This window comes from Candoia aspera, chromosome 1, assembly GCF_035149785.1.
Source record: "Candoia aspera isolate rCanAsp1 chromosome 1, rCanAsp1.hap2, whole genome shotgun sequence".
In the NCBI taxonomy this organism is placed as follows: domain Eukaryota; kingdom Metazoa; phylum Chordata; class Lepidosauria; order Squamata; family Boidae; genus Candoia; species Candoia aspera.
Genome location: NC_086153.1, coordinates 15,360,450 through 15,376,836, shown reverse-complemented (window position 1 = coordinate 15,376,836; position 16,387 = coordinate 15,360,450). Strand labels below are relative to the sequence as shown.

The 16,387-nt window shown below is 40.2% G+C and overlaps 1 protein-coding gene across 1 annotated transcript in view; it reads right to left on the bottom strand.

The window, feature by feature from the left end:
- Nucleotides 1–2,315: 2,315 nt before the first annotated feature.
- The window catches only part of MYL10 (myosin light chain 10), a 38,940-nt gene continuing 24,868 nt past the window's right edge, over nt 2,316–16,387 (bottom strand). Inside the window, exons 5-7 of the mRNA XM_063291687.1 lie at nt 15,158–15,236; nt 9,456–9,504; nt 2,316–2,471 (exon numbers count right to left, since the gene is read on the bottom strand). Of these exons, the coding sequence (XP_063147757.1) occupies nt 2,373–2,471; nt 9,456–9,504; nt 15,158–15,236 (227 nt within the window). The 3' untranslated portion in view covers nt 2,316–2,372. The remainder of the gene's footprint in view (nt 2,472–9,455; nt 9,505–15,157; nt 15,237–16,387) is intronic.

Here is a 16,387-nt window from a genome sequence, read left to right as displayed (position 1 = left end):
GGTGCCTCCAGTGCAGTGTTTCTCAACTTTGACAACTTCAGATGTGTAGACTTCAACTCCCAGAATTCCATGCTGGGTGGGGAATTCTGGGAGTTAAGTCCACACATCTTCAAGTTGCCAAGGTTGAGAAACACTGCTGCAGTGGTTCCTAAACTGTGCACTCACTACCAGTTCTATTTATTAAGTAGTAAAATATCCTACAGGTAGTCCTCGCTTAACAATGATTCATTTAGTGACAGTTTGGACTTACAATGGAGCTGAAAAAACCGACTTACGACTGGTTCTCACACTTACGACCTTTGTAGCATCCCTGTCATGAGTACTGATGGCGAGCAGGAGGGGGCCTCTATCCAGGGGGGAAAACGCATGTGTAGTACTGAGGAATTAAGCAGCCATTCAAAGAGACACAGATCAGACCCGCCTTAACTTTTGGGGTTTATCTGTCTGAGTTTTCCCACGCTTCTTCAGTTTGTTAGGATTCTGTCTTATGTAGCAGCAATAAACACTAGAGACCTACTCCTCGTCTCAGCGTGATTCCTGACTGTTAGGACAATCCCGTGGTCACGTGATTGCCACTTTCAACTTTCCCGGCCAGTTTCTCTCAAGCAAAATCAGTAGGGAATCGTGTGCTTTATTTAATGACAACATGGTTCACTTAATGTACATGGTGATTTGCTTAACAACTGCCGCAAAAAAGGTCATAAAATTGAGTCAGATTTGCTTAATGACTGCTTTGCTTAGCAACCAAAATTCTGGTCTCAATTGTGGTCATTAAACTAGGACTACCTGTACAGCGTCCTTGTGAATTCACTGTAGCTCCATGCTGCAGACTTTGGGAACTGTAGCTCCTTCGTTGAATTGTTCTTGCCTTGAATCATAGAATCATAGCAAAAAAACAGCTCTTTTCTGATTATTGAATGATTACATGTTATCAAAAGACATAAGCTTTCATGAGTTGTAGGTTTACTTCATCAGATACACTTTCTTCTGATTTTTTGATACCATAGACTAGCATGGCTGTCCTTCTACAATGTCGACAATAGAATCATAGGGATTCTATGGGAAGGAAAGAGACCTTGGAGGTCTTCCTGTCCAACCACCTGTCCAGGGTAGGACTCCTTATGCCACTGCAGACAAATGGCTGTCCAACCTTTGTTTGAAAACCTCCAGTGATGGAGCACCCACAACTCCAGGAGGAAGGCTGTACCACTGCTTAACAGCTCTCATGATCAGGAAATTCCTCCTTGTTTTGAGTTTGGATCTCCCTCTGTAAAGCTTCCATTCGTTGGTTCTTGTCCTGCTCTCAGGAGTTTCTAATGCTCAGTTAGAATCTGCTAATTTAGATCTATAACATTTAATCCTTTCTTAGGGAGAACAGAGAATAACAAGCCAACTCTTCAGAACAGAACATGGGCATGGTGCGGTATGACATCTACGGGTGCAGGCATACCAACTGCCCACAAAACGAACTCCCATATTAAATTATTACCTTTTTAAAAATTAAAGGCTGTTATCTTGCAAGCCATCTAGCCTGAAATGTTGTGTCAGATTACCCAAATCTCGCAAGATTTGAAGCAATTAGTTTTTGAGGAGTTTGTAGAAGTTACTGACCCCCCGGGATAGAAAGATGGACTAACAGAGTAATATAGCGCTCTCAGAATGACTTATGGGGAATTTCTTTTCTGCCAGAGATATAATTTTGAAAACAGGGTGTAGGATACAGTCCTCCGAATGGGAAGAAAGAGCTCTCCAGCCGTTGCCAAGAATACAACCATTGAATGCAAGACATTTTTACTAGTTTCTAAAGGTTCTTTATAGTCCACGCAGCTAATTCTAGAAGGGTAGTTGGAGAAACACATGTGGAAAAATAAAACATTAATATTCTTTCAATTTACAGGTTTTGCAGCTGGGCCTTCAAACTTAAAACAGGCCCTGGGGTGAGCCTTGGATCAAATTAAGCCCAGTCGAACATTTATATATAATCATGACCAAAGGCTTTTCCTCAGTGAGGAAAAAAAGACGGCCCCAAGTGTTTAATAAAGGAAATGGAAGAGGTTAAGAACCATCACGCTGGCCAGTAAAGGCATCTGGTGAATATTAGAAGTGTCAGCAAGTCATAAAAAGCTAGTTCATCAAGAACATTCCATTTATATATTGCTGACAAGAACAACAACAGAAAATGAAAATATGAGAAGAATAGGGAGACAGAAGGAAAAAAAACATAGACAAAATGGTATCTATAGTTTTATAAAATAAAAAAAAATCAAGATAATTTAGAATAAGGTTTTAATCTAGCTTCCACTGAGCAATCTGTCAGTACCAAAGAAACATGGGTGAATAATGTTTTCTTGATGGATCAGTTCAACATCTTGTTAATCGTTCTCTTCCCCGTGTGTAATAACATAAACAAGATTCTTGTAATCAAGTTTACCAGAGGGATCTGGAGGAAAAGCACTAAATGTCTGCTTGACCTGAAGAAGATGTACAAAATAAAGGTTAGAAAGTACAGGATGCAGGGAGAGAGTTCATCATTGCAGTTTCCACATAGACATACCAAATCCTAAGCAGGTTTCTAGTTCTTAAGGACAAAATTCATTGTTTACACTTGGAAGGAATGAAGTTGCGACAGAGTTCGACAGCAAAACTAATGAAAAAGAATTCACTGCAGGCTGCTCAAGGTGGAATTAGACAAATTGTCAAATGTGAGTTTGCTAGAAAAAGCAGGGCCACCATTTTGATTTTCTCATCCTCTGCTTCGAACTGAAAAAGACTATTACTAAGAATAATCATGTAGAGGCAATAAATCTGGTTTTCACATACACCCTGGTTGCAATTGCGATGAATCCAGAGTATTTTGATTGAGGTGGACAATCTGGTCAAATACAATATGCTCTAATAATGGGACAAATTCCATATCTGTATTGTTAGGGAAAAAAACTTACATGAATGTACATGAATGGCTACTTTTGGACACTTACAACAGATATATTAAATTTTAATAGTAGAAGTTAACATTTTTAAATGGTCAACTTCTTGTTTCAGTTTCAGATCATTCAAAATGTTGGTATTCTCACTAGTGATCTCATGAGATTTCAGCTAAGAAAAACCAAACTTTCATGAAACCCCACATAACATGGCACAAAATCACAAGATTGCAGGGGCGTGATTGTCAAAACTCTGTGAAATGTTGCCATTATATACATACATGCTATATATATATATACACATGTATATAAAATGATACATAACTTTTTTGGTCTAATAATAGCTAGCTAGCTAGCGATAGAGATAAGCCTGAAAAAGTGCCAATTCTTAGTGATTCTTAATACACTTGATTGATTGATTGATTGATTGATTGTCATCAAGTTGTTGTTGACTCTTAGTGACCACATAGATAGATTTTATCCAGATTTCTAACCTGGTCTTTCAGGTCTTTGAATGGTATACTTTTGGTTACTTCATCTCAAAAAAGGGAGTATAGTGTTGAACAGATGCAAAAAATGGTAAGAAAAAATACAGAGATTACTTCCTCATAGAGAAAAGCTAAAACATTTGGGGTCTTTCAATTTAGAAAAAAAAAATGAATCCAGTTATTTTTACCACTCTTCCAAAAGGAAAAAAGTTAAAACATCTATTCCTTCCTATTTTCTGCAGTGGCTGGCACAATACCAAATGTATAAGAATTCTCAGACACTTCTTTTCTAGATTCGTCTTGATGAACACTTCAGAAAAGGATCGTTACCTCGTCGTGGTGCTGGAGCTTGAGCACCTCAATGATGCCATGAGCTAAACCGTGAAGGGCCACCCAAGACAGGAAGGTAATGACAGAGAGGTCAGACTAAATGGGGAAGGTAATGGCAACCCACCCCAGTATTCTTGCTGTGAAAACTAAATGGATCAGTACAGCCAGAGATATGTCGGTAGACCATCGGAAGATGAGACCGCCAGGTCGGAAGATGGTCAAAATGCTACTGGGGAGGAACAGAGGATGAGTTCAACTAGCCCCAGACGTGATGACGCAGCTAGCTCAAAGCCGAAAGGATAGCTAGCGGCTGAAGGTGCTGGTGGTGAACGGCGAATCCGATGTTCTAAGGATCAACATGCCATTGGAACCTGGAATGTAAGATCTATGAGCCAGGGCAAATTGGATGTGGTTATTGGTGAGATGTCAAGATTAAAGATAGACATTTTGGGCGTCAGTGAACTGAAATGGACTGGAATGGGCCACTTCACATCAAATGACCACCAGATCTACTACTGTGGACAAGAGGACCACAGAAGAAATGGAGTAGCCTTCATAATTAATCATAAAGTGGCTAAAGCAGTGCTTGGATACAATCCCAAAAACGATAAAATGATCTCAATTCGAATTCAGGGCAAGCCATCTAACATCACAGTGATCCAAATATACGCCTCAACCACAGATGCTGAAGAAGCTGAAGAAGAGCAGTTCTATGAGGATCTGCAGCACCTACTGGACAACACGCCTAAAAGAGATGTTATTTTCATCACGGGTGACTGGAATGCTAAGGTGGGCAGTCAAATGACACCTGGAATTACAGGTAAGCATGGCCTGGGAGAACAAAATGAAGCAGGACATAGGCTGATAGAATTTTGCCAAGACAACTCAATGTGCATAACAAACACTCTCTTCCAACAACCTAAGAGACGGCTTTATACATGGACTTCACCAGATGGACAACACCGAAATCAGATTGACTACATCCTTTGCAGCCAAAGGTGGCAGACATCTATACAGTTGGTAAAAACAAGACCTGGAGCTGACTGTAGTTCCGATCACGAACTTCTTCTTGCACAATTTAGGATCAGACTAAAGAGATTAGGGAAGACCCACAGATCAGCTAGATATGAGCTCACTAATATTCCTAAGGAATATGCAGTGGAGGTGAAGAATCGATTTAAGGGACTGGACTTAGTAGATAGGGTCCCGGAAGAACTATGGACAGAAGTCTGCAATATTGTTCAAGAGGCGGCAACAAAATACATCCCAAAGAAAGAGAAAACCAAGAAGGCAAAATGGCTGTCTGCTGAGACACTAGAAGTAGCCCAAGAAAGAAGGAAAGCAAAAGGCAACAGTGATAGGGGGAGATATGCCCAATTCAATGCAAAATTCCAGAGGTTAGCCAGAAGAGATAAGGAATTATTTTTAAACAAGCAATGCGCGGAAGTGGAAGAAGACAATAGAATAGGAAGGACAAGAGACCTCTTCCAGAAAATTAGAAACATTGGAGGTAAATTCCAGGCAAAAATGGGTATGATCAAAAACAAAGATGGCAAGGACCTAACAGAAGAAGAAAAGATCAAGAAAAGGTGGCAAGAATATACAGAAGACCTGTATAGGAAGGATAACAATATCGGGGATAGCTTTGACGGTGTGGTCAGTGAGCTAGAGCCAGACATCCTGAAGAGTGAGGTTGAATGGGCCTTAAGAAGCATTGCTAATAACAAGGCAGCAGGAGACAACGGCATCCCAGCTGAACTGTTCAAAATCTTGCAAGATGATGCTGTCAAGGTAATGCATGCTATATGCCAGCAAATTTGGAAAACACAAGAATGGCCATCAGATTGGAAAAAATCAACTTATATCCCCATACCAAAAAAGGGAAACACTAAAGAATGTTCAAACTATCGAACAGTGGCACTCATTTCACATGCCAGTAAGGTAATGCTCAAGATCCTGCAAGGTAGACTTCAGCAATTCATGGAGCAAGAATTGCCAGATGTACAAGCTGGGTTTAGAAAAGGCAGAGGAACTCGGGACCAAATTGCCAATGTCCGCTGGATAATGGAAAAAGCCAGGGTGTTTCAGAAAAACATCTATTTCTGTTTTATTAACTATTCTAAACCCTTTGACTGTGTGGACCATAACAAATTGTGGCAAGTTCTTAGTGGTATGGGGATACCAAGTCATCTTGTATGCCTCCTGAAGAATCTGTGTAACGACCAAGTAGCAACGGTAAGAACAGACCACGGAACAACGGACTGGTTTAAGATTGGGAAGGGAGTACGGCAGGGCTGTATACTCTCACCCTACCTATTCAACTTGTATGCAGAGCGTATCATGCGACATGCTGGGCTTGATGAATCCAAGGCTGGAGTTAAAATCGCTGGAAGAGACATTAACAACCTCAGATATGCAGATGATACCACTTTGATGGCTGAAAGCGAAGAGGAACTGAGGAGCCTTATGATCAAGGTGAAAGAAGAAAGTGCAAAAGCTGGCTTGCAGCTAAACCTCAAAAAAACCAAGATTTTTTTGGTAACCAGCTTGATTGATAACTGGCAAATAGAGGGAGAAAATGTAGAAGCAGTGAAAGACTTTGTATTTCCAGGTGCGAAGATTACTGCCGATGCTGACTGCAGTCAGGAAATCAGAAGACGCTTAATCCTTGGGAGAAGAGCAATGACAAATCTCGATAAAATAGTTAAGAGCAGAGACATCACACTGACAACAAAGGTCCGCATAGTTAAAGCAATGGTGTTCCCCGTAGTAACATATGGCTGCGAGAGCTGGACCATAAGGAAGGCTGAGAGAAGGAAGATAGATGCTTTGGAACTGTGGTGTTGGAGGAAAATTCTGAGAGTGCCTTGCAAGAAGATCAAACCAGTCCATCCTCCAGGAAATAAAGCCAGACTGCTCACTTGAGAGAATGATATTAAAGGCAAAACTGAAATACTTTGGCCACATAATGAGAAGACAGGACACCCTGGAGAAGATGCTGATGATAGGGAGAGTGGAGGGCAAAAGGAAGAGGGGCCGACCAAGGGCAAGGTGGATGGATGATATTCTAGAGGTGACGGACTCGTCCCTGGGGGAGCTGGGGGTGTTGATGACCGACAGGAAGCTCTGGCGTGGGCTGGTCCATGAAGTCACGAAGAGTCGGAAGCGACTAAACGAATAAACAACAACAACTTGATGAACAACCACCTTGTTTAAAAACCTCTAAGAAAATAAAGTCCATTTTCAAACACAGGAATGCATTTTGCTGTTGAACAACCTGTAATTTCATGTAGTTCTTCCTAAGGTTTCATCAAAATCCCTTTCTTGTCACACTCAGGTCAACCCCCTGGAATAATGGAGAGTGAATGGGCTTATCTTCCACATTATGCCGAGATGGTTTTATGTTCATGGGCGCCCTCTAATGAAGACAGGTCAAAAACAGTAGCTTTGGGAGGGATTTGAAAGGAAGCAGGTAGGATGCCATTGAGCAAATATTCAATCCCAGATTTTTTTCCTCACAATACTAGAATCCAACATGCAGTTCTTTCACACACATTATTTAGTCCTGGTTCCCCGAAATCACTTGTTTGTTTGTTTTTCCATCTCAGCAGTTTAATTTAGAGGACAGGAGAAATTGTTTTGCTGAAAATCAGTCACAGATGGACTAGCAGCTGCCAATCTGTCTTCTGCCCATCCCTGTTCCACAAGGTCACACTTTAGATAGCTAGTGACAGCTACCAAATCATCACTTAATCATAGAATCCTGGAGTGGGAAGGGAAATTTTAGGCTATTGAATCCAATTCACTGCTTTGTGCAAGAGTCCAATTAGATCAACTCTAAGATGTGTGGATTTCAACTCCCAGAATTCCCTAGCTGGCATGCTGGGGGGATTCAGGGGAGTTGAAGTCCATGCATCTTAAAGTTCACACATCTTAAAGTTGCCAAGTTTGAAAAACACTGAATTGTAGCATTCACAAGAGATGGATTTTGAGCCTTTGCTTGAATATATTCAATGAAGGGGACCTTTCAACTCTCTGAGTAATTGGCTCTACTGTGGAGCTGCTGATATTGTTAGGAAGGCCTTTTTAATATTAATTGTAAACTGCCTTCCTGCAACTGAAATCTGTTATTCCATGTCCTACATTCTGGAATGACAGAGATCAGGAACAATTGGGAACAGAGAGTCATGCTTTCCTCTCCAAGACCTTTCCATCTTTATCTCCACCTTTGAGAAATAGAATGATGCTACTGAGTGACATGACCTAATGAATATAAATTCGTTCATCTCTTCTTGACTTCTAAGATGTCCAAAATGACATCAGCCTGGACCATCCTGGAACCAGTATGCTGGATTCCATAGCTGGAACAGTGTGTTTTGGTTTAGTTGAGTAAACAAAGGCAGTTATGGTTTATTGAATAAAATATGGTTCGACAAAATATCATGGCTTATCACAAGGTATCAGCCTACTTTTGGTCTTATCTAATAGGCATCTTCTGTTTGTTTATTTATTTATTCGATTTGGAGAATCACCCTTCCCACGTTTGTGACTCTGGGTAGCTCACATCGTTAAAAACAACCAGATAACAAAACCAATAAACAAAACCCCCAAATCAGTAAAACACAGTAACTCGGTTTAAAACCAAATCAAAAATTTGGGGGGGAGGGGTCCCTTCAAGTCAGTGTTGACCCCTGGCAACTGCCTGGACAAGTCCCCGCAGTTTTCTTGGCAAGATTTCTGAAGTGCTTTGCCATTGCCTCCTTCCTAAGGCTGAGAGAGAGTGACTGGCCCAAAGACACCCAGCTGGCTTTGTGCACAAGACAGGATTAGAACTCAGGGTCTCCTGGTTTCTAGCCTGATGCCTTAACCACTACACAAAACTGGCTCTAAATAAATAAATAAATAGCCCAAAACTAAAATTACAATCAAGAAAGAAAAAAAGCAGGCAAGTAAAAGTCATGAATATGGCCATCTGGCAGGCTCCAAACCATAACTGGTCCCAGGCACATTGGCACAACCCTGTTTTTAGAGCCTTTTAGAAGACAAAGCAACGTTGGAGCCAATCTACAGTAACCTCCTATTTTATCTAATAGGCCTCTTCTGTACTTAGGTCCTTATCATATTTAGTTTAAAAGATTATGTATGGGGTTCCTTCCTTCCTTCCTTCCTTCCTTCCTTCCTTCCTCCCGTACTCCCTCCCTCCCTCCCTCCCTTTTTCTTTTTCCCTTAACAAGTTGGCATTCCTGAATGGAAGGTGATGGAGGACATCCTAGATTGGAACCTTACAGAGGGCACAGATGGATTAGTCACATGACCTGCTCATTACAAATTGGGTCCCACCGAAATAAATTGAGTCTCTGGGCAGTGTTAAATGCAGACACTGCAGTCATCTAACCTGAACTGTGGCAGAGGAGATAAGAACAGTCCCTCTTACCAGTCTGAATGTGCTAGGGTCCTAATTTGGGGGAAGGGCGGGGGAGGGAATAACAGCTTTTGAGAGACAGCTTATATAACCCAAAGTAGTTCTTTCCATGTCTTCTGGAATTACCAAGTTCTCATGAAGAATTGTTATCATCCTTTATGTCACACTTTGACCATAAAATCTTTCCCAGCACCTCCTTCCATAAAAATTATCCTCACCAAATAGAAAAAAAAATCATGCTCGGTGCACGTGGTTGGGTGCATGTGATTTGCATAGTAAAATAAATCTTACCTCTTCATCAGTGAACCGGTCTGCCTGTGTCATGAGCACTTCTTTCATACTGTATAAAATAAAATAATAATAAAATAATAATAAAATAAAATAAAATAAAATAAAATAAAATAAAATAAAATAAAATAAAATAAAATAAAATAAAATAAAATAAAATAAAATAAAATAAAATAAAATAAAATAAAATAAAATAAAATAAAATAAAATAAAATAAAATAAAATAAAATAAAATAATAGCACAAAGGTCACTGACCATGTTGCTTTATCAGTGCATGCTGCCTCTGTAACTAAAAGGAAATGGGTAGCTGTAAATAGTGTGTATGCAGTGTGATCACTGAAAGGTGCACTATATTCCAGGCATCACCATACTATAAGGTGTCTTCCCTCCCTCCCTCTCTCTGAATAGAAATAAAATGTTCCAAACATTGAATGAGGCAGGATAAATTTCCTTGGATTACTTTAGAACAGAGGTGTGCAACTTTGGTCAGCTTGAGGCTTTGTGTGACATATTGAAGGCCACATTCCAAGAGAAGGTGGGGCCAGGGCCACTGTAAGAGAGGGTTTCAGGAGTTCTAAGAGGTGAAATGTATCTTCTAAAGATCTGCAAAGCAGAAGACACTCATTTTGCCCCTTAAAAACTGGAAGCCCCCCAATATGTAGAAAAGACACTTCCCACTCTTGGACAAACTCTGAGGACCATCAGAAAGATGGTGATGGGCTATACTTTTTCTACCCCCTCATTTACAAAGTCTTTATGATAGCGATTTTTCCTTCACACTCAAAAATAAGGTTGGGCAATTTGTAATCCTCATGCCACATGCAACCCTTCACCAAATTTCAAAATTCCTCCCTAAGCAGTCATCAAAGATCAGCCAAGAGTAATGTGTTCCTCTCCCAACACACAATGGGAAGGAAAGCAGGGTCAGGCCCAGCCCAAGAATGACGAAGAATCAATCCAGTCAAACTTCAGTTCTTTATTTGCTCACACCGTACAGCCAGACTAAAGCTACTCTACCTACCCTAAGTGGAAATAACCTGAGAGAGCTCTAGGACGGGGCTAACCTGAACCTCTTAGTTTTCCCACAATTGCTTCCTGGACTGTGTCTCCTTTTATCTTGTCCTCCTCCTTGGAATGTGCTCCCTCCTTCCTGAGAACCAGCAGCATTACTGAAATCCAGCACAAGCAGTGTCAAAAGAGAGGGAAGTTGTAGCCTGGCTTTGACCACCTTTGTCTTTCATTCTGCCTACTGCTGGCTATAGACCACAAGTCAGCTGCATACAATAGCCATCACATTACTGCCAAGGATATATGGGTCTGGACCAAAAAGATTGAGGACCTTGAACAAAATCTTGATGGACTGCTATCATGGCCAACAAGACTCTTCCCATGCTTTGCAATGTTCTGAGAGTCTTCTGGTGGTGCTGTTGCCCCTCCTGAATCAGATAATTTCCTGATATCATTTTCATGGCCTGACAATATTTGCCCATCATTGGAAATTGAAGCAGAATGGTTGACAAGGTGCAACTCTGTGCGTGTGTGCGTGTGTGTGTGTGCTTGTGTGTGTGCGTGTGTGTGTGTTTGTGTGTGTGTTTGGTAAGAAAGCACATGAAGGAGATATATAAAAGGATGCCTAGAAAATGAAGGTGTTTCCCTCTCATAAAACTAGACACTAATATCCAGTTATGCACATTTTCCATTATTTATTTTATAGAGAAACAAAGATTCAGATTTTCCAAACAGAGAACTTTCTGCAGTTGTTGTTTTCCATATTCCTTGTTTCCCCAAGAGTATGAAAAGAAAATATGTCCAACAAGAACGAGATCATAGATCTTCATACTGGATTTTCAAAAATGAGTGCCTGCTCAATGTCCTTGATGCAGCACCCCAGATGGCAGGATCTGCAGTCCCAGCTTTATCCAGTTCCAACATTAAAACAAGTTTGGTAAATCCTAGAGGGCTACTCAAACAGAAATGGAAACAAGTGTGTTTTATTAATTGGGATGCTGCCTCAGGAAGGATTTCATGGGGCCAATGACATGGTCTTTCACATCTGGATCTGTGCCCAGAAACATTCCAAAGCATTCAGGACTCTCTCAGATGCCTCCTGAATTAATAAGGCCAAAATAGAAGATATGACTTCTGCAATCAGACAGCTTTACATTACTGAACACTGAAAACAAATCTGGATTGGAGGACCACATTCTGCCATTCTTCAGAAATAAACCCCCCGTCCTCCCAAAAGAGCAATGCTGTAGCTATGGCATCAAAATAGTTTCTTACAGGATGCCTTCTAAGATCTTCCTACTACAGACATGGCTGACAGACATTGCATAGGTTTGATGCAACAGCTGCCTTGAAAACCTTCCCACAAAGAAACCAAAAAAAAAAATCACAATTATATGTAACTTTTTTGTATGCCTTCCTTATTTGGGGATGGTTCATACCTTTCTCCATATCAAGAATCAAATGGGGTTCATCAGTCAAATAGATCCCAACATGCTTATGTATATTAATCTATTTTTGAGTTAATTGTTTTTACAAATGGGGCCATCAGCCAAATGTTATAGAGTAGGAAGCTCCTATTTTATGTGTCAGCCAGTCATATCCTTTTCCACAGTAAATTATTCCATTCCATGTTTTATCAAGACTCTCTCCAAAAGCCAGCCTCCATTCTGTACCACTGAATACACTCATTTCCTTGAACTGTTAGGTGCATAGGTGGAAGGTAGAATCTTCCTGAAAATGTTTTTTCCTAAATATTTTAAAGCACCTTTATGAAACTGCCCTTATTATTGAAGAGGTTCAGAGCTGCCATGATAGAAAAGTAAACAAAGAAGCCAATTCAAGATAAATCAACACATCAAAATCAAAATGCACACACTATGGATATGGGCCTCCCATCCTGAAGTGTGGAAAATACTTAGTCGTTCATTCCATTGGGTCACCTCTAACATTTTCTTCTCCCTATATTCTGTATCAGTGCTCTGTTCCCTGGTTATTTTTTATCCATTAAAATCAGTAAAGAGAAGGCTGTGGGAAAACCCCAGATTGTGAGATAACTGATTCCTTTTACTGCTCTTAGTGAAAAGTACCAACTAATCTGATCCTTAAAAAAAAAAAGCTGTTTGATGGCTCCCATGTCATGCATGGGGTCCAGGGCATTGCCCCATCCTAAAAAGGGCTCTTTCCACATTATACATCTTTCTGTGGGCTTTCTAAAGCAACAGGAAAGGGGGACTTAAGCAGTTGCTGACCCTGTTTAACAAGATGGAAAACTCCTACAGAATAGGTTGGTGGAAAACGTTGCAACCATTCTAGTTAAGGATTAAGAAACTGATCCTCTGTAGGAAGAAGACTGAATTCCCAGTGCTAGAAATTACTACCCTCCGCACTGATTTCCTGTTAGACAGAAAACTGAGTATCCTTTTAGCTAATTAGGTAAGGAAGCAAGATAAGGAGGATTTTATTTCCCTATGGTGCAGACGGGAAAGCCTCAGATATTCCAGTCCCTAGAAATAGGCAGGTTGATGGCTAAATTTTGAGTATGGTTAATTTCTGACAAAGTCTATTAGGTTTCAGATTTGTGGGACTCTTCTTGTAGTAATTTAAGTACAGGTAGTCCTTGCTTAACAACCATTTGTTTAGTGATGGTTCAGACTTATGACAGTGCTGAAAGGAAGACTTATGACCAGAAGTCACACTTACGGCCATCATAGTGTCACTGCGGTCACATGATCATGATCTGGGCACTTGGAAACTGGTTCACATTTATGACCGTTGCAGCATTCTGCGGTCACGTGATCGCCATTTTCGACCTTTCCGGCCGGCTTCTGGCAAGCAAAATCAATGGGAAACCACATGATTTGCTTAATGACCATGTGGTTCACTTAATGTCCATGGTGATTTGCTTAACCACCACCCAAAAAAGGTTGTAAAATTGGGTCAGATTTGCTTAATGACTGCTTCGCTCAGCAACTGAAATTCCAATCCCAACTGTGGTCAATTAAGCTAGGACTACCTGTATTATTATTGGAGAAGAGCAGAAAATAATAATTTCAATTCTGTAGCTGCTCATGTGCAAGTAAACTTTGTGCCTGACTTTGGGTTCATGGGTAGATGTGTCCTAAGAGGATGGTTCATGCGTCTGTGTGCTGTGTGCAATGTGTGCATGTGTGTACATACCTATAATCCGTTTCAAATCTTCCAAATGAGTCACAGCTTTCTAAGCAAGAAGTGAAAATATCTCCAGTGGAAAAAATGAAATGCTCCAAAAGGAGGCTAATGAGATGAACATTCCTATTAAAAGGTCAAGCATGGCCAGTCGGGGGGGGCAGTTATTCCGCTATTGCCATTTCTCGCTATTGCCATTTCTCGCTCTTTTTTAAAAATGTAATATGGAGAAATGCTATTAATTAATAGCAATCCTCTCATGAACAGGACAAAACTTTCCAAGAGATGAATGAGCAGCTCTAAAAAAAAATAAAAAATAAAAACTGGACTCCAAGACATCTAAATGTTGGGAGGTATAAATAGAGGCTGAGTGTCAAAATGTAGTCATGGAATGGATTTGTAATGATCAACGTTACCCTTAGGTCTAATAAGCAAACATTAATTTCTCTTGTGGTGATGAGTGAATGCAGTTGTTAGCAAATTTCACCAGGTTTAGAGGGGGAATGCTTGCTGCTAGCATGATCATTCCCAGCAAGCGAAACCCTGGGCTTATATATCATATACTAATATCCCGTTTGGGTCTCATGTTAATGGAGCTTTCCCCAACCTTATGCTCTCCAGATATTCTGCTACGATAACCCCAATTATTCCCAACTGGCATGTCGTTGGGAATTATTGGAGCTGTGTTCCCAGCAGACCTGGAGGACAAGGAGATTTTATTTATTTATTTATTTTTAAGATGCATTAAACCAACTTACTCTGAAGGCTCTAGGCCAGGCTTTCTCAACTTTTTGACCCTGGAGGAACACCTGAAATATTTTTCAGGCCTTGGGGAACCCCTGCACATTCAGGCTCAAATATAGGCCGGAAGTTACAAAATTATTTGTTTCACGTGTAGGCCTGTATATATGCATGAACAGTGTTCTTAAACTAAAAATAGAGAATGAAACTTACCTCTTTAATGTGAAGTTGCCTGAATTTGAAATAATTTTTTAAATAAATCGTGATCTCCCAGAGAATCCCTATGACCTCTCGCTGAACCCTAGGGTGCCACAGAGCCCTGGTTGAGAAACCCTGCTCTAGGCAGTGCACACATTCAAAACATGCTACAAGGAGGAACAGAATAATAAAAAATAATAAAACAATAAATAAGAACAAACGATCATGGTGCGGATCTTCCTCTGGCTGCTGAATCACCAAAGGCCTTTGGAAAACCCAGGGTTTTGAAATAATCCAAATGCACTGAGCAATGAATAATTTTCTAGAAATCTTCGAGTTCTCCTCTACTTTAAGCTCCACATTTAGGATTTTCATTTCTTTCTTCCGCTGATCTTAATATCTCAGTCACACTGCAAACTTTCACTGGCCTCACAGAAATTGGAGTAAAAGCTGATTTGTTCTCTGTGCCAACAGATTTGATCTGTTGGAGATCTCATTGACACAAGCCATGATACCACAGACAAAATGCAGACAACAGGAACAAAAATGGGGAGGGAGGGGATTTTATAAAAACAAGTAAAACACAACTTACTAGTCTGCTTTTATGTAACCTTTTCCTTCTCGATCAAAAACTCTGAAAGCATTCAAAATGATTTCTTCTGGATCTGTGCCTAAAAAAAGGAACAACCAGATTCTTTATATTCTGGACACTTTTTCTTCACAGGCATTAGTGGTAGACATCTTTAATGTGCAATGTTTCTTTTTTTTTTTACCATTTGATTCCTATATCTTTGAGGCCTGGCAGCTGAAAGCATGAATAGATTCTATTGCACAATGCCTTCTAAGATAATTCATACAGTTCTGCTAAGGCAGGTGTTGGGGCTACATATTTGTTCTATACTTTTCAATCATTTGGGATATTGCTAAAAGGGAACCATTCCAATTTTCTGCAGCAGTGCTGTCTTATGCACATTCTGCCATTCTCATTATATCTTGAGTTAGTTATGAAAGCATATGCCTGTCATTCTGCAGTAACTGAACCAAGTACCTCTGTTTCAATCCTCATAGTCACCCATGAAGATCAGAATCTCCAGTTTAGCCAGAGGTAGGACCAGCCCAGTTGTATAATGTCAACCACTAACTAGGGGACCAAAATTCCAGGCTACTGTTCCACCTCTACAAACACCTTAGAGATATATGCTACCAGCATTTTTGGAAATGATGCATGCAGGCAGTGTTTGATAGATAATACCCTCCCTTCAAGCTTCTGCATGAGATGAGAAAAGGACAGATATGTGAATAAATGAATAAAACTTGGTCGTAACTTTTTGATCTCCAGGAAGTGGGTACTCTATGGCCAAGACCCAGAGGGAGATGTGGTATAGACTAGATAAAAGTTAAAGTTGGTATAATTGAAATGAATTAAATATAGTTCATATTATTTTTCCAGATGTATTTAATGATTACCTTTTTTATTTTCTTCAGAGTAAAAACTGCGCTCTTAAAAGTAAAGATTGTGAAAGCAGAACTGATCATCCTTTGAGCGATAATAGCTTCAAAATAACAGCTGCAAACTAACTCTCATGTGTTCTCAGGACAGAGGGATGAGCTCCAGAAACTGATTGCCAGCATTACTACCTGGTGGATTACTGCCTGAAGAAAATATAACAGACTGTTTCCTCTGATAATCTCCTTTTAATCTCCTACAGCACATTCATCGGAAAGATATACACAGAGATACATGTGTTTGATGTTTCTGGTTCTTGGCTCCAAGGTGAAAAAGTCACTTATGCCTTCACAGCTACAGGAAATTGGTATTACT